General features: G+C 36.9%; 1 protein-coding gene across 1 annotated transcript in view; it reads right to left on the bottom strand.

The window, feature by feature from the left end:
* Positions 1-1,425: 1,425 nt before the first annotated feature.
* The window catches only part of ALG13 (ALG13 UDP-N-acetylglucosaminyltransferase subunit), a 68,573-nt gene continuing 44,227 nt past the window's right edge, over positions 1,426-25,771 (bottom strand). Inside the window, 9 exon segments of the mRNA XM_045996200.1 lie at positions 1,426-2,332; positions 5,626-5,809; positions 7,599-7,639; positions 12,395-12,556; positions 19,488-19,653; positions 20,853-20,924; positions 24,351-24,431; positions 24,756-24,811; positions 24,915-24,947. Coding sequence (XP_045852156.1) covers positions 2,067-2,332; positions 5,626-5,809; positions 7,599-7,639; positions 12,395-12,556; positions 19,488-19,653; positions 20,853-20,924; positions 24,351-24,431; positions 24,756-24,811; positions 24,915-24,947 — 1,061 coding nt within the window. The 3' untranslated portion in view covers positions 1,426-2,066.

The raw sequence follows: 25,771 nt of genomic DNA, 5'->3' as shown, positions 1-25,771 counted from the left end.
TAAACCTTTACTTAAAACATCAAACAATTTGTAGGCTGCACACACTGAGGATCCAGGAGGTCAGGAGAGAAGAAGCTAAAACAGTAATACAGAGTCAGGTTGTTACAAAGATCAGCACACTATTGTCCTATCTTTCTTTCCTAAAGCCTGATGTCAATTTGTACAGTAAGGACTTCTCAAGATGAAGGATGTAAAAACAAAACACAACCAGTTCCCTATCTATTAAGAAAGAGGAGTCTTAAATAGTACATGGATTTAGAATTCATTAGTATCAATTATCTTGAGAACAGTACATTGAAGATAGGATATCTTCTTTAAAATGGATTCTCCAGGGCGCCTGGGTGGCTCAGTGGGTTAAGCCACTACCTTCGGCTCAGGTCATGATCTCAGAGTCCTGGGATCGAGCCCCACATCAGGGAGCCTGCATCCCCCTCTCTCTCTCTGCCTGCCTCTCTGCTTACTTGTGATCTCTCTGTCAAATAAATAAATAAAATCTTTAAAAAATAAATAAATAAATAAATAAATAAATAAATAAATAAATAAATATAATAAAATGGATTCTCCTCCAGTACTTTAGGCTGCTAAGGCACCTGGAGCCTGGAGATTCTCAATGGTTCTTTTTGCCTAGGGTATAGCTGAAGGTGGGAAAAAATGGACTAATTCACAAGCACAAATAACCTTTAAAGATGACAATATAAATAAGTTTTGTGGCAACCAAAGAATACTTTTTCAATAGCTGTTGTCAGGTGAGATCCAGCAAAGCATTCATTATGAATAACCCCTTACAGGAGAACTAATGAATACAAAGACTCTTGTGGTCTTTGGGTAGATAAAAGGGAAAAGATGAAATAGGTCTCACAGAAAGTCAGAGAAAAGGCGAGGCAGGCCTACAGAGATATAAGGTAAGTCTAAAAATAAAAACTAAAAGATGGGACGCTTGGGTGGCTCAGTGGGTTAAAGCCTCTGCCTTCAGCTCAGGTCATGATCCCAGGGTCCTGGGATTGAGCCCCACATCGGGCTCTCTGCTCAGCAGGGAGCCTGCTTCCTCCTCTCTCTCTCTGCCTGCCTCTCTGCCTGCTTGTGATCTCTGTCAAATAAATTAATAAAATCTTAAAAAAAAATGAAAAGATACAACTATTGAAAGTATAGGACAATGAGAAAGTAAGTCTAGATTAAAGTTCCATAAGGGAGTTAAGATTAAAAGAACCCCCACAAGCTAAAAAGGGACATATTCAAGGGAAAAGAACTAGAGCTGGTACTATGCATCATAACATCTTGAGAATGAATAACATTTCATTGGGGACCCACCAGTTCATGTCATAAAATCACATTTTTTTGCCACCAAAATAGCAGGGGAAAAACATTAGAACAATCAAGTATCTGGTACTCTTTGTTGCCATGAAAAAGAAAAGAAAACCCCACTCATTTTAGCAATTTTAAATGCTAATTTTTATTTACTGCTAACTGTGCAAAGGACACCAATTCAATACTGTGCAGTAAAAGTTACATAAATCCAATATCAAAGAGCATATGGAATAAATCTAAAGCAAAGCACCATGTGCCTTCAAAACTGATTAGTATCACAGAACATAACTCAGACAATTCTTAAGAAATCCGAAAAACTCTCATTTAATGTTTAGTTATCCAGAAGCAAATGTTCATTTTTTTATTTTCTAGAAAAAAGTCGAGTTATTCCAATTTTGCATGGTTTAATATAATGTGTGACATCTGAACCAAGGAAATAGTTTGTAGGATTTATTCCTTTTATCAACTGGAACCATCAGCTAATACAAAGTTGACAAGCTGGCTAACAGGAAAAGAGCTGATGAAATATGTTCAATATGGGGCTAGCCTGTACATCCATCTCAATTTCTTCATCCACAACCCAAAGTAATATTCCTTTAAAGTAGTATTTTAAGTCAAAAGATAAAATAATCTTAAAGACAGATAAGATACAACAGTAATCACCCTAACCACCTAAATCACTTAAACACTAACATAAAACACTTTTTAAAAACCAAAACAGCAAAAAATGGCAGTGCAAGAGTACTTCATACTGCTCAATCTTACATATTCTGAGGTATGTAATGAGAAGCTGAGGGAGGTGAAGCAATATAGCCAACTGGCCCAGGATTCATAGCACCATGAATTTGAGAAGAACCACCATATGCTGCACCAACTGGATGCCAGGGGGCAACATAGGGATAATCTGGCACAACAGGAAGACAGGAATCAAAACCTGGCAAAGGTGGTGGCCCATAGGGATCTGACATCATTGGATAATAGACTGCTCCATGAGGGACAGATGCAGGGTCAGCATTTGGAAAAGTACCTGAAACAAAGAATGCATAATATAGTACACACTTTATATACAAAGATTTACTAAAACATCAACATAAATGGATGTTCAGGTCAAAGTGAAACTTAGCACCAACTATAGGAAAGATCCACAGCAAATGTGGCAAGAATACTTTTATTTATTACAGAGGGAAAGAGGTGGGGAAGGAGCAGAGACAGAGGGGAAGAACCTCAAGCAGGCTCCATGACTAACGCGGAGCCCAACACAGGGCTCGATCTCTTTGACCCTGAGATCATGACCTGAGCAGAAATCAAGAGCTGGAAGCTGAGCCTACTGAGCCATCCAGGCATCCCAGAGCACCTTTGATATAAACATTAGTGACTAAAGCAGGCTGCTAGAAGATTATATGAAAAATTTCTACCCATAAAAATGTAAATATATGTGTGTGTATAATGGGTCAAAAGTAGTCTACCTAGAGATACCTATCTTTCTGGGATGATTTAGGTACCCACAGACTAAATACACACAAAAACATTCTCTAGAGTCCTTCTAGTCACTTAAGTTCTCATAAGGGTAATTCCCAATTAAGTCATCCAATAGTTTCCCCACTGTGACACATATTATCCAAACAACCATTATGTATTACTTTAGCAATTAAAAACTCTGGTGTGTATACAATCTGGTCTATACTTGAAGGTTCTGAAGAACATCCTAAAGACCAAACATTTAATGTTGAATGTCATTAAGATGCTGGCAACGCGTTAATTTTACACCACTTTTGCTACCATGAGTCAGTTTTAGTGGAAACGGATGTAGTTCTGTTCTTGCTATAGCGACTATGTAAATATTAAAAAGGAGTCCTTCATTACCTGGGATTATATAGATGAGCACACTCTGGAATGAAGACTGCCACTGTCTCATGGTTTACAATTAAAAATAGTTCTATAAAAGGTACATGGTACAAAAATGCAATGAAGGTTGACACTTTAATTTTTTATTACAATGGGCCATATCACATGAACACTAGGTGAACAGTAGGGCTAAGATCTGTAGTACTAATGTTTCCAAACCATTAATATGCTTTAAAGAAAGGGAGAAACAGAAGGAAACTCACATTTTTCACATGCACCAGGCACAGTATACTTCTACATACATGTAACTTATCTCATTTAGTTCTTACAGCAACCCCGGCAAGTCAGTTATTTCCCATCTTACAAAAAATCAGGCTTAGGGAGGTTAAGTAACTAGCTGAGATCATAAGCATTAAGCAGCAGTACTGGAATGTGAGACAGATGTGGTTTGATTAATCTACATATTTTTTTTCTACCTCCTGCCGATTCCTTCCAAGAAGGGCAGTCAAGATCCCATTCTAAACCCTTTAAAAATGCCTCTCCATCTATACTATATTGTTAATTCATACAGCAACCACTTTTATGGTCTGGCACAGTGTTCTCAAACTTTTTGGTCTCAGGATCCCTTTACACTCTTAAAAATTAAGGATCTCAAACAGCTTTTGTTTATGTGAGTTATTTCAATATTTACTGTATTAAGAATTAAACTGACAAAGTTAAATTTATTAATTCCTATAAAAATAAGTTTATATTCCAAAACAAAAATATTGTGAGATAAGTGTCATTGTTTTATATTTGTGCAAATCTTGAATGTATGGCTTAATAGAAGACAACTGGATTCTCACATCTGCTTTTGTACTTAACCAATTGTGATATGTTGTTTTGAAGTATATGATGAAAACATGGCTTTATACAGATATGCAGCTGGAAGACAGAAATCTTTTAATAACCAGCCTTTTCAGATAATTACATATTCTTTGATGCTACACCAAAACTAGGTAAGTGGTAGTTGCCAAAGGTAAGTAGCAATGTGGACTTTTTCATACTCTCTCAACGTTGAAATCCACAGTTTACCTTACGCTTTGAATATATCTTTTACAAAATTATACATAGGTAACACCATGCATGGGTATCATTTTACTGAGTTACACAGATCTCCCAAATGTTAACACATTTTATTATACAATGTGAAAAACCACATTCATTAAAAGCCCCATCTTTTTTTTAAGCTTTTTTAAAAGTGATCTCTCACCCAACATGGGGCTTGAACTCACAAGCCTGAGATTAAGAGTGGCATGCTCTACTGATTGAGCTAGCCAAGCGCCCCAATAGCTCCATCTATCTTATTAGAAAAGTACTGAGAAACTGTCAAGTTCATAGTAGCAGATATAAGTTTTCTAAAATTCAAATTTTTATTTGAAAGCTGAGATCTTTATCTTTGTTTTTTTCCAAGATTTACTTATTTGAGAGAGGGAGAGAGAGAGAGAGACTGTGGACAAGCGTGCATGGATGGAGGGGTAGAGGGAGAGGCCCAAGAGCCTGACCTAAGCTAAAATCAAGAGCCAAATGCTCAACTGACAGAGCCACCCAGGCTCCCCAAGGAATTTTTATGTTTGACAACAAATACTATCAGTTGTTTTTTTCTTGAAGTGACAGGCTCATGTTATTTGAGAAAATGCCTGCCAGATCCACAAGTCTAAATAACCATAGTTTGTCTATCATTCAAGTAAAAATAGTCTTGCATGAAAAAAATTAGTTCAGCTCCTTAGTCAACCTCACAAATTCTTTTAAGTTAATCGTATTTCAGTATGTATGATACTTTAGGAATAGTCCCCATTTTGTCACACAGAATATTACATACAATTATTCAAAGATAAATATTTAGTAAAAATAAGAACGTTTTTGATTAAAACCAAAAGTTACTGACATCTTCACATCATGACTATACATGGTAGTGAAGGCACTGTTTAGTGACCCTCCCATGATTTGTGCTTGGGTGGCAGCAGTTTTACCTACTACTGATTTTTGAATCCTCAATGCAAAATCTAACAGTGAAGAGACAAATAAAATCTCTAAGATATGTGTAATATATGATGAATACTTTTGGCTTCATGGATCCTTTGAAAAGGTCTCAAGAACTCCAAGGGTCCACATACCATGCTTTAAAAAAACATGAGCCTAGAGGCGCCTGAGTGCCTCAGACAGTTAAGTGTCTGACTCTTGATTTCAGCTCATGTCATCATCTCAGGGTCATGAGATTGAGCCCCGCCATCAGGGTCCGTACTAAGCGCAGAGCCTGTTTAGGATTCTCTACCTCCCTCTGTCCCTCCATCCCTGCTCACACTCACTCTCTAAAACAAACAAGAAAACATGGGTCTAGAATATGGACCAAATGAGATATCTGAAGGTTATTATTAAATTACACATAATAAAGTCCAATTGTCCTTCTTGCAGGCACTCTCATTACATACTCACCATTTGTTGATGCTTCCACCTGTGTGCCTTCTTGTCTCCCCACCTCACCATACAACTGAGGAACTGTCTGCTCTACCAGAGGAGATGGCTCAGAATAGACTGGATAATTCTCTACATGAAGATGCTGCTGCTGCTGCATCTGTGGCACATAGATCATGGAGTGCCAGTAGTTGTGGTGATAGCACTTGGGCGAGAAAGAAAGAAAGACTTTACTATCTCTTTTCTTGAAGTAGTACAGAGTTCCTCACTTAAAAAAAAAAAAGAAGTTGGGCTATGATTTTCAGGTAGAGTAGCATTTTTAACCTAAAAGAACATTTGGAAAATCTATTCTCTATTACAACTTTAAAACCTTTTGCAGCATCTATATCTCCTATTTGAATACATGAATTCTTTTAAGAAGGCATCCTAAGGAAATTACAGATATACACAATGATCTGTATACAAAGATGTCTTTCCTAGCATTATTTTCAAAAACAAAATAGAGTGGAATATGTTACAGGGATGAAAGGTACAGCATAAGGCATATATAACCCACGGTATTGTAATAGCGTTGTGTGGTGACAGATGCCTACATATGTGATGAGCACAGCATAATGTATAGACTTATTAAATCACTATACTGTACACCTGAAACTAATGTAACATTGTATGTAACTAAAAAAATAAGAGTGAATGAACCACCCAAATATTCAACAATAGGGAACTGGATGAATTATGACATACTCGTGACGGGATACAATACAGGCAATTAAAGAAATTATGTTGCTAAATATTTAAGGAAAAAATGCTCATATTATTAACTTTAAAAAGTTTACAAAATTACAGAGCCTAGTCATTATTTTGTAAAAGAGATAAATAAGCTATAAGGAAATGTATCACAGTGTATAGTGGTTGTACATATGATTTCGGTTTTCTTTATACTTTAGTTCACATATAATGAATGCTATTACTTTTAATATAAAATGCATTTTAATAACTATTCTGAATTTCCTTCTATTCCCATGATGTAAAATGCAGGAGGAATGTTTTAAAATGCCTCAGACATCTAATATGACTTACAATGTTTCCACATGTAACTGTAATAAACTAACATAACTGAAGGTGCACGGAGTTTGTATTTTCAATTCTTAAAACTGCATTTGGGAAATAGTCTTAAAGAACAAAAAAACCATTCACTATTCTTAATTTATAAATGTGTGCCAGTTGGACAAGATAGTTTTCTGGAAATGAAATGCCCAACATTTTAGTGAAATCAGTGTCTGGGAATACAAACTAATCTAAGCATTATCCAGGAGTCTGTCTAGTTTACTATCATCTGCCAAATCTTAAAATCCATCATTGTATTATAGGAAATATGCCATCTTATTATATCAGAAGTCAGGTGTATTTCGGGGGGGGGAAATGACGTCTGAAAGAATAAAATAAAAGAGCTATTACCTGAAATCAGAGACGCTTTTCAGGGTATTAAGATATTTGTCAGTACCCCCACCCTTCTACAATTCAGGGGAGTGGTAAAAATCAATGTTTGGTAAATATCTATGAACACATAACTGCTTTAAAAATAATACAGCCCTTTAAATATCTTTGAATCAGTCCAATTACTTTTCAAATGACATGTACAAACAACCATAAAAATGTTTCAGGCAAGACAAATGATCCATTTATTACTGAAACAGAAAAACACAGTGAAGGGTGGGCATATATATGATGCTAAATATGGAGGTCAATAAATGCTTAAGTTGTGTTGCTTAGAGCCCCCACTTGCCATAATTTAACAACTATTTTAAAAGAGGAACTGAAGCACTGGGAGGGTCAAGTACAAAACTGATTTATATCATCTTCAGAATTATCTTATGAAGACAACTTTTAGGCTCCTCACAGTGTTCGTGGCTTTTAAAGTTCAAGAGTCTGATTATCAAACCAGCTTACATTTTTAATCTAGAGTTTGTCAAAGCAATTTTATCATGACTTACCTGCAATCCCAGATTGAAATAGTACTGCAAAACTTTTGTATCTAAAATTAAAAATCTTAATTTTAAAAACTAGAAGACATAAGCAATTAGAACTACCACTTAAGAGCCTTTCTGAGTATTAGTTATAAATGTAGTCTTCCTGCATCAACATCACCCTCAATTCTACCTTATAGTAAATGACCACTTACCTGCCACTACAGGTAAGATCATTTTCTGATCCAAGGTTTAATTACCAAATACATATTTTATTTCTAGTCTTAATATTAGGCAGAAATACTACTCTGCTAATATTTAGAAAGAATCCAGTAAAGCCATTTTCTTGCTTATCTCAAGAGTAAAATCAAGACTTTATTCTTGAGCAAACAATTTAGTACATAACCAATCATAATGGTCTTCTGTTAATGGAGCTACTACACAGTACAAACTCATGCTCTACCAATGCCATGATTAATGTTGCCTAATAATATAACTAGCACTGTATGAAACAATTCACCTTGCTTTTACTTAACATGACTAACATACCACACTACTAGAACTCCAAAAGGAGGAGGCAGTAAGAAAGGTAACTCAAAATAATTTATGTCCTAAGGTGATAAAAACTTCTCCATAGCACTTAACATATTTCACAATAAAAACTAGATGTATGGGAGAAGAGGGAATAATCTTAGCATTCTAATTGTATCTCTAAATGTATTTTTATTGATTGGCCTGGGATCTCTACATTCTTCTAAGTAACTTGAGTCCCACTAACAAACTTCAAGTAAACCTCTCTTTCTTAAATTGGAGACCTCTGATATGTAGAAATATATTTACTACCATTTTAAAACAATCAGCTTTTATATTCTGAACCATTGCGTGGGAATATAAAGACTCCACAGCAATAGGAGTATAGGAGTACAAAGGTTAAAATAAAGAATATCAAAAGATAATAGCAGGAAGCAAATTCACAAATGGCACAGTATTCCATTCCTTGGTGTGTGTATGTATGTTCACACAGAATTTGTATACAAATGGCCATAGCAGTATATTATTCATAGCAGCAAAAAGGAGAAAACAACCCAAATGTGCATCAACTAATAGATAATGAAATGTGGCATACCCATACAATGGAATATTATTCAGCTATAAGAAGTATGGATACATGCTGTAACATGGATGAACCTTGAAAATATCATGCTAAGTGAAAGAAGCCAGTCACAAAAGCCCACATATTGCATGATTCATATATGTCAAATGTCCAGAATAGCCAAATCTTTAGACACACGAAGTAGAAGAGTGGTAGCCCAGGGGAATGAGAAATGACTGCTAATGGGTACAGGGTTTCTTTCTGGGGTGATGAAAATGTTCTAGAAATAGTGGTGATGATTGCACATATTTGTGAATATACTAAAAACCACTGAATTGTACACTTCAAATAGGTGGCTTTTATAGTATGTGAATTAGATCTCAAGCTGTTTTAAAAAAAGGAGCACAGAAAGGGACTATAAAAACTCAAAAACATCACTTTGAAATATAATGGAGGATATCATGAAAATAACCAGATTTTAACAGAAAGATGGGAGACTGGAGGGGGAAGAATTTAAGTAGATCACGTCAGCAAATGTTTGGAAGTAAAATAATCAGGTGCAGAATTCTTGCAAAACTAGAAAGAGATAAGGGGTGCCTGGGTGGCTCAGTCGGTTAAACATCTACCTTCGGCTCAGGTCATTATTTCAGGGTCCTTGGATCAAGCCCGGCATTGGGCTCCGTCCTCATCAGGGAGTCTACTTCTCCCTCTGTCCTCCCCGTACTTGTGCTCTTTCTCAAATAAAATCTTTTTTAAAAAGTAGAAAAAGGGGGCGCCTGGGTGGCTCAATGGGTTAAAGCCTCTGCCTTCAGCTCAGGTCATGATCCCAGGGTCCTGGGATCGAGCCCCACATCGGGCTCTCTGCCTGGCAGGGAGCCTGCTTCCTCCTCTCTCTCTCTGCCTGCCTCTCTGCCTACTTGTGATCTGTCTGTCAAATAAATAATATTTTTTAAAAAGGTAGAAAAAAAATACAAGTTTGGAAAAATGACCAGCAGTTCCTTGTACAACTAAACACACACCTTTCTATGACCCATAAACTCCACTCCTAAGTACTGTCCAAAGGTAATGAAAACATAGGTTCATAAAGACTTTTTATAAGAATATTCACAGCCCCAAAATGTAAATTCCCAGATATCTACCAACAAAATAATGAACAGGAATTTTTAAAGATTTTTTTTTTATTTGGGGAGTGCATGGGTGGCAGAGTCAGTAAGTGTCTGCCTTTGGCTAAGGTCATGACCCCAGGGTCCTGGGATCGAGCCCTACCTCAGGTTCCCTGCTCAGCAGGAAGACTGCTTCTCCCTCTCCCACTCCTGCAACTTCTGTTCCCTCTCGCTATGTCTATCACATAAATAAATAAAACCTTTTAAGGTTTTTTTTTTTTTAATTTGAGAGGACAAGAGAGAGAGCATGAGCTGGGGGAGAGACAGAGGCAGGCTCCCCACTGAGCAAGGAACCCAACATACAGCAGGACCCTGGGATCATGACCTGAGCCAAAGGCAGACGCTTAATGGACTGAGCCACTCGGGTGCCCCTAAATGGGAATTTTTATATGAAATACTGAGCAATAACAGCTAATGGACTACTGATACATGAAATGATATGGAAGAATACCAAAAATATTAGGCTGAGTTTAAGAAGCCTACCATAACAAGTATATACTGTATATTTATATGAAATTTCAAAACAAGTGAAACTGACAAAAAGATCAAACAGTGAGTACCTCTTGAGGGTAAGTAGAGGCGGGGGTGGAAAAAGACTGGGAAGGGGCATGAAGTAACAGTGAGATAATGGTATTATTTTATATTTTGATGGGGATTTGGGTTACACAAAGGTGCATCTACTCCTTTCTCAAAACCCAGCAAGTATACATTTAAGATTTGTACATTATAACTTTACATCAAAAGAAAAAATAAACTCCAAGCTCTAGTTAATGATATGTATGCTGAAGGGTTTTTTTTAAATTATTTTTCTATTAACATATAATGTATTATTTGCCCCAGGGGTACAGGTCTGTGAATCATCAGGCTTACACATTTCATAGCACTCGCCGGAGAATAGCACATACCCACCCCAAAGTCCATAACCCAGTCACCCTATCCCTACCCCCCACCCCCTAGCAACCCTGTTTGTTTCCTGAGATTAAGAGTCTCATGGTTTGTCTCCCTCCCAACCCCAACCCCATCTCGTTTCATGTTTTCCCCTCCTACCCCCCATGACCCCTTGCCCTGCCTCTCAAATTACTCATATCAGAGAGGTCATATGATATATGCTGAACTTTTTATGGTGAAGAATGTTGATGTCTGCAATTTACTTTGGAATGCACCAAAACTGAAATGGATGACTTGATGGGCAAGGAGATGGATGGAAGGAAAGACAGGCAGATCTGTGATAAAGCAAGTACAGTTAATGGATAGAATCTAGGTGATGAATACATGAATATTCACATTGAAATTAAAATTTCATGTATAGTATATTTGAACATTTTCTTTCCTTTTTTAGAAGATTTTATTTACTTATTTGAGAGAGAGACAGACAGAGAGACAGGTAGTGAGAGAGCACGACGAGCATGGGAGAGAGGGAGAAGCAGGCTCCCCACTTAGCTGGGACCCTGACATGGGGCTCCATCCCAGGACCCCAGAATCATGACCTGAACCAAAAGCAGAAGTTTAACCAACTGAACCACCCAGGTGCTCCTGGTTTTTTCAAAATGAAATGTTGGGAAATGCAAAATCACCATTATGTGGTCACAGAGTAGATCTTAGGCATGGATAGGTAAGTGAGAGAAGAGGAGTGAAGGGGATTAGGGTTTAGATATTGGGTAAATCAGACAGAAATGAAGCACTATTAACAAAACAGAAAGCCAAGGAGTCAGTGTTTTGCCTGGCCTGGAATGAAGAAAGGGAGATAAAAGATGAGGAATTTCATTATAGACAGAGTTTGAAATGAAAGAAAAAAAGCCAAGTGAAAATGTCTACAAAGTAGCTAGGGGTAAGTAACAAATTTCAGAGGCCAGGACCAGATAGATTTAAGAATCATGTATATAAAGATGATAATGAAGTTGTAAGGTAGAGAAAAAGAACAGCATTTAATTGAAGATTTTGGTTACTACGCAGGAGTTAAAAAATAAAAATAGAGAAGCAGCTAGAAAAATCTAGAGAATTTTACAGCAAAGAAGTATAAACAAGCTATAAACAACTTTCAACTATAATTCTCTTGAGAGACACTGCCAAACTGAGGCGTAACAAAGAACTTTCAATGGAAAGCTACTTCTTAGCTTAATTAAACAAGACCACAGGACTAAAATCTGAAGCAAATCAGACCCCCAATTACTCAAAAAAAAAAAAAACCCCAACTTCTCAAACTTCAAAATTCACTTGGAATCCTAAATATCAAAGGCTATAACAATTTCATACACTTACAGTAGGAACTTAAGAAATGGAGAAATTTTGGTATCAATTCCTGCTTTTCGAAAAAAGAAAAAGGAGTTGAGAGAACAGAGAGAAAATGTTCAAGACAGACCTGTAGCTATCCAAAAAACCATCCACTTCTTGATTATGGAGAAGTTTTTATCAGCTTTCAGTTCTTTCTTTTTTTAGTCATTTACCTGGCATTATGCTCTCAGGTCAATTTCCATTTGGATCCAACCCCAGTAGACAACCAGAGAGAGATATGCTCTAAAAAAATTTCAGACTAAATAACCCTCACACAACTCTCAGAATCTCCTTACCTTGAGGCAGATCACTGCCACTTGGATCACAGGAATAAGGTGGAGGTGGTGGTGGTAAGTTTGAAGCCTCTCCCACCTCAAGAGGAGGAGGTGGAGGTGGTAAAGAACCAGCAGCAGCAGGAATAGGAGCAGAAAGGTATGGATAGGATGGTGAAGCAATCACTAAAAAAAAAACAAAAAACAAAGTAGCAATGCACAACTGTAACACCTTATAAGGAGTAGTTCATCTTCTACTTTTGTGTCCCCAATATGGTCAAACAATTCTAATTCTTATGGTTTGACTTAAAAATTTGGAAGGTGAATTGCCCACATTCTTAGACATGCCAGTTGAAACTGGGAGCTCATTACAGGTTATTTTGAGTTAAAGTAATTACTTGAAATTAAAAGGAAAAAAACCTGGAAGTTGCACTTTTGACCATCAAGACTTTTAAAAAAACATCAGCTAACAAGTACATAAATGAAATACCATTAAAGTAAAATTTTTACTTAGCTTAACACAAAGTTAAGGATATTTTCAGCCATCTGCCATCCTTAGTCAAATCACAAGATGTAGAAGCTAATAAGAGAGACTAAGTTACACAGATTACAGATTTAAGTAATCCTTGAAGGTTTCTACTTCATAGCATCACTGAAATATTGGGCATTCTAAACCATGACAGTTCCAATTCTAAGGACACACAGAATCTAACACAGGCTAGATGAAATATCTTATCCCTTTGACTTTCTATACCTGTGGCTATAGTAAAAACAATAATCATTCAGGAGTTTCAATTTTTCATGTAAGAAATTCAAATATAATTATGTTTAAATATGAATACATTCTTCCTCTATGAAGGTAAAGGAAATGAAACAGTTCCAACATAGTAAAATAAGTATCTCCTATACACATACCAGATAAATTTGTTAGATTTGACGATACAACCATTCAATCATTTTAGCCAACTTAGACATTTAAGTACTGAATTTATTGTGTTACCTGCACTATAATTTTAACCCTGAGAACTAGAGAAACCTTAGTCTCATTGTTCAATGATTTAAGTTCAGAGTTGTAGAACACTTAAGTTTAGTACAGGAATTTGTTATTCTGATAATTTAGCTGAATTTGTTATTCTGATAATTTAGCAAGGGGAATTTAAGGTCAAGTATTAGAAATAATCCTTGTTTTTATTCACCGACATAAATACTTACAATATACTTATCTATACCATTTATACAGTTACAGGCTAACAGTGATAGGGGATGTCTTAGGGTGATTTAAAACTTGGATAAGCAACACTACGCCTTGTCCAATCTCAGAAATGGGCACCAAAAAATGATTCTTACTGTATCTAAATTAAACAGTAAAATTTTAAAACATGCTCAACTGTTTTGGAGTTTTGTCATGTATGTAAAAATCTCCACTTTCACAGATTTAGAAGAGGCATTTAATTTTTAGAATTTATGTCCAAATATTCAAAAGGCTTTATAAATTTGTTTTCTATAAAGTAATGGCTTTTTCAACAAAGCTCCACTTATATTCCTTTTAAACTAGCATTCAAATCACACCATTAAAAAAATAAATTAGGAATTACCTAAAGATAGCAGAATGTGATTATGATCACTAGGAAAAAACCAACTACTAGACATGGATAGCTAAGTAAGTTCTCATGGGCCTGAGAGAATCCAGAGCAGAAGAAATTTGGAGATTATTTTATCTGAACTCACCTTCCCTGAAAATGCATATTATAGTACATCCCCAAAGAAAGAGTTTATAATTTCCAAATGCTCTAGACATACATAAGCATCTCATTTGTAAACTTAACAGGGCTCTATGGGTTTAGTAGTTAGAATTTAAGGGATAGCTCCAAAACAATACAAACTTCCCTAAAATATTAATGGAAACAAACACAGTGCATTCAAAATGCTTATTTCTCGTTTACGAAGCTAAAGTCTGTTTCAAGATGTTTCAGAAGATCATATGAACACACAAAGTAAGGCGTGACTTCTCTACAGATCAAAGGGCTGGGTGGGGACTTAGGTGTAGTGAGATGCAAAATTCAAGGGGCCACCAAAATAATGCCTCCAAAAAATCCATTATTAGTAAAATATCAAAATTCTAAATGAAGACAGGATCCAAGCCTGCACCTGTTGCATGATCCAAAGAGTTCCTCATTCAACTCACCCTAAGCCTGGCCCACAGACCCTGTCTTTATTTAAAATTTTGATCCTTTGTTCACCATGGATTTTTTGGGGGGATTACTCTTGGTTTTTAAAAAATTACATTAGGGGTACCTGGTTAAGCATCCAACTCTTTTTAAGATTTTATTTATTTATTTGAGAAAGAGAGAGAGAGCATGCGCACACGTTGCAGGAGGAGGAGCAGAGGGAGATGCATACTCTGCTCAGCAGGGAGCCCACTATGGGGCTCAGTGTCAGGACTTCAGGATCATGACTTGAGCCAAAGGCAGACAGTGGACAGAACCACTCAGGCAACCCAAGAATCCAACTCTTGATATCCCTCAGGTGATCTCAGGGTTGTGAGATCGAACTCCGCATCGGGCTCTGTGTTGGGCATGGAGCCTGCTCAAAATTTTCTTTCTCCTTCTCCCTCTGTCCCCCTACTCCCTGACCTAGCTCCTATGTATATACATGTTCTAAGAAAAACAAAGTACATTAAAGTTTTATTTACCTTGATTACTGTGGTTTTTTGGCACTCTCTTAAATTTTCACTAGTCCTGGCCCTGACAAAAGCCTTGGGAACAGTTACCAAAACTCAGTTAACAGTATTCAACGCCTATGAGGAGATTCATATTAAAGGCAATCATCACATCTAATCACCTGGCAGGTAAGTGACTTCATAATGGAGGATGGGTTGGGGCTGCCAAAGAGACACATGAATAACACAATGGGAAACATGAGCTGTTTCATCTAGAGGAGTGAAAGGAATGTTAAAGACCGATTAAATAGCAGCCATGACCTAGTAGAGTTATAGCTGAGGTCGATAAGCGACTCAAAGAACAAGAAGTAAAATACATTTTTAGAAGTATCTACACAGAACACAACCTGGCATTTAAATGGTAAGCTTTCAATGACTACATAAATGAGGTACTCCAATGCTTGATTCACCTGTCATTTCATCTTATGCTCAGTAGTCTCGAAAGCAGACATCTAATACTTTTCCTTGCAATTAGCACAAAGTAGTAAAACCAGGATCTACAATAACATTTTCAGTGAACAATTTCTATGCTCATTAATGAACATATATTGAATGTTTTTATTCCAGGAACTATGCTAAATACTTAATTTTTAAATTATAAATGAATCAGATACAGAAAGCAAATCACAACCAATTGTTTTAAGGTGGACACTATCCAGGCCAAGAAATAAAACTCTGCCAGTCACTCCAGAAAACATCTTTGTGGCCTATCCCAATCACAACCCTCCCTCCCACCATAATTTAACCATTACCCTGACTTTCACAGTAATCACTCATTTGTGGTTTTAAGAGTTTTGTCCTCCAAATGTGCATCCCTAAGTAGCTTTTAAAAGTTGAGGTCTTGAATCTCTTTTACTATTGGTCTTTTCTCCATCCCTGTAATTTCCTTTCAGTTTTTCTTTTGAAAAATCTGGGCCTCTTGACCTATTGATTTTCCCACAGTCTTTAATTTTCCTAATTATATAGTCTTGGTGTTTCAGTATGTTCTTGTTATTTCCTGCAAATAGGTAGCTAGATCCAGGAGACTGGATCAGACTCAGGATTGATTTCTTTAACACATCTATAGATAATGTTTCTGCAATCTTCACAGCTAACTGCTATTTAATACCTATTCAGTAAGGACTGCAAAATAATTATCCTCACTGATTAGATAGAATACTAATATACAGAAACTTCCCTTCATCTATTTGGTTACCCAGTGGTACAGTTCATATAAGGTAGGCACGATAAAGGCTTTATTCTTTCACTTTATTTTCCAGTTAGGAAAATGAACTGGCTTATTTCTCCTAAGGTGACCAGTTTTTAAAATATCATTAAGAACTTTTAAATCCAATATATTTGATATGTTCCAGTCTGCTGTAATTATCATTGTTGAGACTCAAACTGCTCTATCTTTGACCAATGGGAACCTCTTCAAAATGGCTCCTGAGTTCTTTTGACATGGCCCCAGGAGTCTAATAGCTTCTTCGCTCTCTGGTATAAGAAAATGATACAGGCTCATCTTGAACATTTCCTGCCCAGACCTGGAATCATCAGCCATTTCTCCACAAAGCTGCTTGGTTTTTAATCAAGAAATGTATTTCAAGACCACAAAATGAGTGCTAAGAATATTCATTGTTTCTAGGTCTTTTCAGTGGACAGAGCTGGGAAAATACACATATATTTAAAGATAAAACACCTGAAGTTATATTGATACTTCCAATTCAAATTTGAGATCATAAAATCTTTTCTTTAGCCTTATTATATCCATATTACCTTTCTTCCATAGTTAGACTCCTGGTTTGCAAGGGCACAAGGAGATAAAATTAGAATATCCCATACTCATTTGTTTTAGGCGACATTACACAGTCTCAGAATAACAATCTGATTATCTAGATAAAAGAATCTCATGTAATTACTGAGAGGATTAAAAAAATGCTTGGCACATGGTCTCTCAGCTCTATTTCAAAGAACAGCCATATAATATCTACATTGTCCAAACATAAGGTTATTCCTATTATACAGTGTATTCTCCACCTCTTAACCCTCATTGTCTTAACTCTTAAGGTAATTATACATTTAAAACTTACCATTAGGTCTTATGTTGATGCCTTTGTTTTGGTAATCGAAAAGTCAACTCATTCTCTGGTACACTGATGTCCATCTAATACAACTTTCCGTGATAGAAATACTCTGTATCCATGCTGTCCAAGACACTAGCCACTGGCCACATGTGGCTTTAAGCACCTGGCATATGGCTGGTGCAAGTGAGCAACTGAAGATTTTACTTAACTGTAATTAATTAAAACTTAAATTGTCACATGTGGCTAGTGACTACCTTGCTTGACAGCATAGTTTTTAGTATAAGATTGTTCAGGAAGGGCTCAGGCAAGTAATATTCTCTGAACTCTCACTGCCTTTTAGGCTTGAAATCAGTTTTGGTTGGATATAAAATCTTTGTTTTACACATTCCGTATTTTAAATGTTATTCCATTTTCTTCTAGCATGAAGCACTGTTGTCAAAGTTTGATGATTATAATTTTGTTTTATACTCCATATGTTCTTTTATCTAGATAATCAAAAGACCTTCTTTTTCTTTAAAAAGTCTGATCATTTTACTAGAATTACCTTGGTGTTGGCTGTTCTGGGTCAATATTCTCAGGTATTCAGAATGTTGTTCCAGTGTATAGTTTTATTTTAAAATTTTTTAATTCCAGGAAAAGTTTTCTGAATTATTAGTTTTCAGTATTTGTTCTTTTTCCTTACTTTGGTTTTCTTCTTCAGAGACTTCTATCACTATTTGATCTCCTTTGCCTATCTTTTAACAAGTCACTTTTGAATCTTTATCTTCCTTTTCTTCATTTTAGATTCCCCCTCCTTCTTACATCTTTCTTTTAAAGCATTATCTGTTGTATATACTTGGTCACATTCTTTATAGTTTAGTCTTCGTACCTGAAATCACTTTCTGCCATTTTTAATGCTTTTCTGAGTTCTGTCACTTCATTTGAGTCTTTCTAATTCTGACTCGTTATTCTTTTTAAGATTTTTAATTCCAATTATTCTTTAATGTTTTATATTATTTATATCTTTAGTTCATTCTGAAATAGTTATTAGTTTGTTTCACTGTCATATTTCTGACATGCTTTTATGGTCTATAGGGATATTATTCTTTTTTTGTTCTTAAAACATCTTTGTATAGAGTTTCATCTTAGTGCTTTTCCTTTGTTACGTGAAAACTACAGGGTAGTTTTGTTTTTGTGTAGCGTTCAAAAACATGGCTGCTTTCTTAGATTCCACGGTTCTGTTCTCCTCTGCTTTGGTCTGGACATGTCCTTTTCCCAATCCCAATCAATTCTGATTCCACTCCCAGCAGTTTCTCCCCAGTAAGGAGTACTATCCTAATAGGGAGCCCTGGCAGGTCACTTTTGAGGGTTCTTAGGGGCCAGATTGCTCCAAGCCCTTCAAGTCCCTTTACCATGTACCCAAAACACTCACCTAGTACTGGAGAGGTCAAATCCCTTCCCAGTCTTAGCTGCTCCTTCCAAACTGGCCGCCCCACTTTCCAGTGAATTCTTATTAGCTTTTGGGGTTCTTCTGTTCTCAGGTCCTTCAGACAACATCCCCGATGCTTCCGTCTTCTTGCTCCCACACAGACCCTGATAGCATGCAGGTCTTGTGACTGGTGATTTGTCCCTCCCTACTTAAGTTTTGGAGTTTGTGGGGATACCTTGTCACCTATTTCGTTGTAGATGTTGTCCATAGGTTTTGGATTTGCTATTTCCATTTTTATTTGAAGACTCAGATTAAATAGCTATGCTGTTGTTGTCACCAGCTTTCCAGAATCCTGAGAATTCTCAATTATGTTAATTCACTGGAATTTCACGACCACTTCATAAATTGGTACTACCAGTACCCCCAAGCTCGTAAGTGAGAAAGGCTCAGTAACTTGTCCAAAATTACAGAGGTAGTAAGTTGTAAAACCAAAATTCTAACCTAAGTATCTAAAATTCGAGCCTATATTCTTTCTTACAACATTCATGGGAAAATGATGTATATGGCAATGTATTTTACAGCAAACTTTTCAGGAATTACTTCTGTGAAGCGTGAAACACCTCTACTTTAATTCCTGTACAATAAACTTAACTCACAGTTTAAATAGTAAAGTCCTCTAAATTTTCAGTAGGGTGGCAAAACAATAGCTACAAAATCATCTCAAAGCCAAATTTGCAAGAAAAAAATTAGAAACCCTGGCTCTCAAATCTCATGGATTCCTCAAATATGGAACATACTTCATTAAGTAGGTTAAACAAATTTAATACTAGAAATTAAAGTAATCCTATCTAATCACTAGAATTGTTGCATGTGCATGTTCATGAACAGGAGGAGTTTTCCCAAACTAAGCAACCACTAATAACCTACCTGGCCTGCCTTGTATAGGTGGAGATACAAATAGAGGCTGTATAACATTCTGTGAGGAAACTGAAGTGGTACTACTAGCTTGATTAGCTGCTGCACAGTTAGGTAAAACTGAAGCTGGAACATTATTGGCACAGGAAGCTGCAATTGCTGAAGAGTTTACCATCACCTGTAAGTGCAGAAGAAAAATTTAGAAAAGTTTAGTGATTTCTCAAACACTGTTTCTTATCTGAACCTAAGTTTTTGATAACCAAAACACTGAGAAATCAATCTTCATGTAAAACCTATATAAGGTTATTTCCTTCAAAGACTACAATTAACTTCAAGATCTTAATTTTTAAATGCATTTCTCTGAAAAAGTAATACATTAATATGATTCAAAGATCAAGTATAAAATTGTATACAATGAAATGTCTCCTTCCAACCCTTATCTTCCCTCTGCCTAGTTCCCCTTCCCTCTTCCTAAACAGGTAACCTCTGGATTTCCTACATATTATCCAGAGATTTGTATGTTTGTTTTTATATGTGTATACATTTCTCCACACTAACACATACTTTTTTTTTTAACAGAAAAGATGCTTTGCTTTTTTATGTGTGAACTTCATGGGGCTGCAATTTGTCTTTCTGATGAGACCACAGCACCCAATACAGCACTGGGCACAGAGAGATGTTCACTACATAGTAACAGACACTTCTTGAACATGCTGTTCTCAATGCAATCTCTATTTTCTTACCACCTACTGCTGTGTGGCTGCTACCCATTCCAGTCCTCAGAAACTGCATTCAGTCACCAGCGGTCTTCACGGCAACAAATCCCAATATTCTCTTGCTAGTCCTTATGGTGCTTGATCTCTTGGCAGCAAATGACATTTGACTACCCTTGAAACATGCTCTTCCTGGGGTTCCCACAGTAATACATTCTCCTACTTTTCCTCTCTCCTTAACTATTCCTTCTCAAACCCTTTGCTAAAATTTGGTGATCTATAGGCTCTGTTCTGGATTCCCTTCTCTATCTCTTCCTTTCCCCAGGATTATCTTATTCATTTCCATGGTTTCAGCAACCTTTTGACCCTAGCTCCCTATTCTTTGCATTTCAGTTTCAGTAAATGAAAGAGACTTGGCCACTAATTTCTATTAATTCACTCGTTACGTAAGAGGTTCAGAACAGAAGGACTATCAGGAGTCAAACACCAGCACATAGAACAGTGTCTGGAACACAGTAGATAATCAATTTGTTGAATTTTACTAATCACTGTGCCAGGCACCACAAAGCACAATAATACTTAAATATGATGAAGGACAAGGAGAACAAAAAGAAAAAAAGTCACTTCCCCCCATTTGATTGCTTGGTAACACTATTAAGATTACCTTCTGGGGGTAGTTGTATGAGGTAACTGTGTCCTGAGGAGACATAGAACATGGTCTTCTGTCCTGAAGGGACTTTAATGAATACAGAAGTATAGTTAAATAAGGGTCAATCAAGAAACATGCTTTGTTTCAACATCTTCTAAAATTAAGTGAAAAGTGATCTGTCCTGAAAGTACTCAGATTTGGAAGCAACTACTTAGATAATGTACCAAAAGGTATCACCCCAGTGCCTGATTTAGGTGACTATGCTATTTCCCATCCACAGAGAACCTGATCATATCCAATTCTAGTCCAATGTAGATACTAAAATGTAGTGGAGGATATAATTTGAACACTTTTTCAGTGGCCTTTCTAGCCTTAAAAGCTTCCAAATCAGTAGGACCAACAACATTTTACTAAACAAAAGCATTCCATCTAAAAATGTAGCTTGGGACAAGGGTGGATATCTGATTATTCAGCTGTAGCCCATCTAAGCAGGGTGAAGTATAATCCGAACACTATGCCCTTCTGGCTCAAGGTCTTTGTGAAAGTAAAAATGATTTTAAATGACGCAGTTATAGGGCGCCTGGGTAGCTCAGTGGGTTGAGCTTCTGCCTTCAGCTCAGGTCGTGATCTCAGGGTCCTGGGATCGAGCCCCACATCGGGCTCTCTGCTCAGCAGGGAGCCTGCATCCCCCCTCTCTCTGCCTACTTATGATCTCTCTCTCTCTCTGTCAAATAAATAAATTTTTTTTAATTTAAAGAAAAAACTTAAAGGCTCAGTTATTCTTGACAAATTGTTGTGACAACAAAAACAAAAAACCTAGCAGCAGAAATTGGTTTAACAATGACAAGAGCACAGAGGGAATCAAGGGAAGTGATCACAGAAAACAAGAGGAATCATATGGATGATGAATTCAACTTACCATGGATTGCACTTTTCTAAAGTCAGTTTTCAAGTACAACCAAAGCACCTGCTAAAAAGTAAACTTTGGCTTTGACTCAGAGGGCCCAATATGAATGCTAAACAATTCTACAGAAACATTTAGTTGAGAGTTGGGCATAGAAATAAATAGCAAAAGGGGTGCCTTGGTGGCTCAGTGGGTTAAAGCCTCTGCCTTCAGCTCAGGTCATGATCTCAGGGTCCTGGGATCAAGCCCCGCATCGGCTCCCTGCTCAGTGGGGAGCCTGCTTCCCCCTTTCTCTGCCTGCCTCTCTGCCTACTTGTGATCTCTTTCTCTGTCAAATAAATAAATAAAATCTTTTAAAAAAAAGAAATAAATAGCAATAAATATTTGTGGGTTTTTTTTTTTAGGAGGCTCCGTGCCTAGACATCTGTAAGTCTGCACTGGTCCTCTCCCCCCAGCATGCTGTGAAAAAAAATTACTTAGAAACTTGCTATAGATTTGGTGACTAGGGAGTGGGGAGTGGAGCACATCCTGAAGAGACTGGAAGCCAGTGGGGATGTATGATAAAGTAAGTTCAAAACAAAAAGGAACATGTGACAAATGAAATTAAAGGGATAGAAAGAAATTAAGTATCAAAAAAAGAAGAAATTAAATCTACCCTTGTCATCCTTAACGGTGAGATTTTTACTTGTTTTTTTCACTGGGTGGCTATTTCAAGAAATGGCATAAGAAGCATATGACATGAGAATAGTAATGGCACAGTGAGAGGAAAAACTATTCCTCTAGAAAGGGTTAGGAAAGGGAAGGAGAAATAAGGGGAAGAGAGTAACGTGTCATAGTTTTCTTCATTCCTAACATGTATTGCCTAAACAGTGAAAATGAAAATTTAGTATGTAAGATTAAGATTAACCATAATTAGAGAACAGAGGGCTGTTATTCAAGCTCTTACAAATATTCCAGTTCTCCTGGGTACATGGTAAGTTGTTCTTTCTGGCCCCAACTAAAGTTAGGTGTGGCCATGTGACTTACTTGGTCAGTATGAGCAGAAATATTAAAAGCCGGTGTTCAATTACCCTATCTCTGGTCCTAAAAAGTGACTGAAAGTACAGATGTCCATCGGCCTGGATGCCCCGAGTAACTATGATAAATAAAAACCTGCTACCAACCTACATCAGACACAGAACATGAGCAAGAGCAACTGTCCTGTGTTAAGTAGCTAAGATTGGGGGGACGGGTGTTACTGCAGCATCATAACAGCTTGACTGAAAGAGTAATTTGGTAATTAGAAGTGGGATGCTACTCTAACAAAAACCTAACTTGAAAAGGAGATTATGACTTGTGTTTCTTAGGGGAGGTTTGGAAAACAATGTTAATTTTGTGTTTTGATTACTGTTGGCAGAGTTTAGCAACATTTTTTAAGACAAGATGTGTATAGAAAAGGAGTTTGTAGGCAAAAATGAAAGGGAATAGAGAATCCTTGAATACAGGGACTTACAGGGTTGAAGACACAGCTGCTTCAACCAAAACTGTAAAATATAAAATGGGTAAGTACTTTGGACAATGAAGAGCAGTTAAAACTTGGCTTTGAAACAAAAACCAAGTTGTTAAAATCTGATTGCATGAAGGTATTTCAAAGCAAGACTCCAACTAAGAATGCAACACCCACTGAATCCTTCCAATTGGACAAAATGGCTCATTGAAAAGCCTCCACCAAAAGTATGGCTCCTCCATCCCTGACAAGCTCAAGGTACTTGCAATCAAATAGAGACACAGGGATAAGAAAGCAAATTATAGCAAATATAAGTAGTTTATCTATAAAGAAAGAATTGTCAGTATGGCTACTGGCACATGAAACTAAGAGGAATCATACAGAGAAGCAGAATAAATTAATCACAGAGCCAAAGAAACTATGAGCAGAACTAAAACCATCCAACTGAGATAAAACGACCCCTGGGCTCTCAATTTTCTCCAAGTAAGAAGCAGGCTGAGAGAGCTGCTCAGCTGCCAAGAAGGATTTTTCCCAAATGCCTGCTTCAAATATGACCAAGGAAAGAAGGGCCTTGCAGCAACCAACAGCCCCAGAAAACAATGAATCAGAGAGCCCCTCCAGAGAACAATCCCCATGCCTAGGTTGGGGCCCCCACCATGGCTGTCCATGACATCAGGATTGCTAGAGCCATTAACTTTTTCTCCCATTCCCCCACCCCTTTCTGAACGGGAATTTTTACTACTATTTTTCAGTCCCTGCTCCACGATTATAAACTGGGTATCTAGTGGTTAAATAACTTTGTGTCTTTGGTTTTAGCGAGCCACATCTGGACCCAATGCACAGAGTACTACACATTTCCCAGAAACCTTGGCCTTTAAGTTTATTTACACTGAAAAAGATTTTTGGATTGCCTCCCTTGAGGTGGAAGCAAGTATTTTGCTTGTGGGAGAGAGTCTGAGTTCAATGTCGTGGTCCTTAGTGCTGTTAAAATATTTCCAACTTTTTGACCTTCAGGCACATAGAAGTTAGATACTTCAGTGGAACATACTCTGGCTAATGAAAAAGAAAGTGACAAGTGTTATCTCCAGGTGGAAGCTCTAAGAGCCAGGGCGCCATTCACTACCTTTTGGTTCCTCCCTTGGCAACCATGAATGGAGCTTCTATCAGCCTGAGTCCCTGAGCAGAGCCCTCCTGTAGACCTCCACTGGACACAAAGCATAACCAAGAAACAAACTTTTGTTATATGAAGCAATGACTTATGGCCAATTCTTACCAAAAAATCATAATAAAATCCTCTTAAAAATCATCGCTGCCAATGTCTGAATTTCCTCTTATATCAACACATAGGAGTATCATTAAATAGATTAATTTCAGGGTCTTTATTTCTTTATGTACAAAATGGGAATGCAGCCCTAACTACCTCATAAAATTATTCTAACTTAAATACATTTATATATATCACTCTTAGAACAGTGTCCTAGTACACAGTAGGAGATATAAGTGCTTGCCATTTTTATTAAATACCTACCAAGTTTGCTGTAGATTCAGTTGTGCTATAAACACCTGAAGTTTCATAGTCTGGTTCTAGAAAATATAGCCAAAGTAAAAGTAAAAAATGAGCATTACTTTATAATTTAAAATTGTATAAACAATGACGAATGTCAAATTATATCTAGATCTCACTGACCTGAAGGATAAATATATTCTTCATGATATCTCCCTATAAAAAAAAGACAGACAGAAGTGTTTATGTAGGGCTTTTTAGCTCAGCAGAGCCAGATGGCCAGCACTTGCTTTTTCTCAAGTTTTATGGATATATATTCAGAACTAAAATGTATACATCCCTGAAACAAGTGATCTGAACTTTCATACTAGTGATTAACAGATACTGAAGTCAGATACTGACTGTAAACAGGACAAATTTCTCCTCTGAAAATTCCCTCAGCTCTTAAGAGTTCAGGCAGAAGTGAAAAACCAGCTGTATCCAATTTTTCCAGTCAAGCAGTAGAGTATGGTGATTAAGTTCACAGGTTCTGGAGTTAGGGATGTCTACATTTGAATCCCGACTAATTTACACCACTTTAAGTGGGTTATTTATCTTTGTGCCTCAAGTTCTGCCCTATAAATTAGGGATAACAATACCAAGATCATGGGCGGTGAAAGAACATAGTATGGTGTTTGATATATAGTAAATGGTGTCTATAAAGTAATTGAATATAACCCATATTATGCTTAGGTGGACATTAAAGGGGTATATCATGCCTCATCCATTTCTCAGCCTGTTTTAAGTAAATAACATATTTTAAAATTGGTTTGTTCTCAGAGGAGCTCAGTGGTCTAAAGTATTTTGATCTAAGACTACTATACCATTGAAATGTAGAGAAAGTTAATCATCAACTGGACAGTTTTCCACCAAATAAACCCCACAGGTCAAAACTGGATTTGATTCTTACACATGTCACTTATCAAACACATACATGCAACCACTCCAGACAGCAGGATTTAAGGTGAGTACAAAGATTTGGTTACTTTGAATACATCTGA

Source organism: Meles meles, chromosome X, assembly GCF_922984935.1.
Source record: "Meles meles chromosome X, mMelMel3.1 paternal haplotype, whole genome shotgun sequence".
Lineage (NCBI taxonomy): Eukaryota > Metazoa > Chordata > Mammalia > Carnivora > Mustelidae > Meles > Meles meles.
Note: the sequence above shows the minus strand (reverse complement) of the source record. Positions and strands in the feature narration are given on the sequence as shown.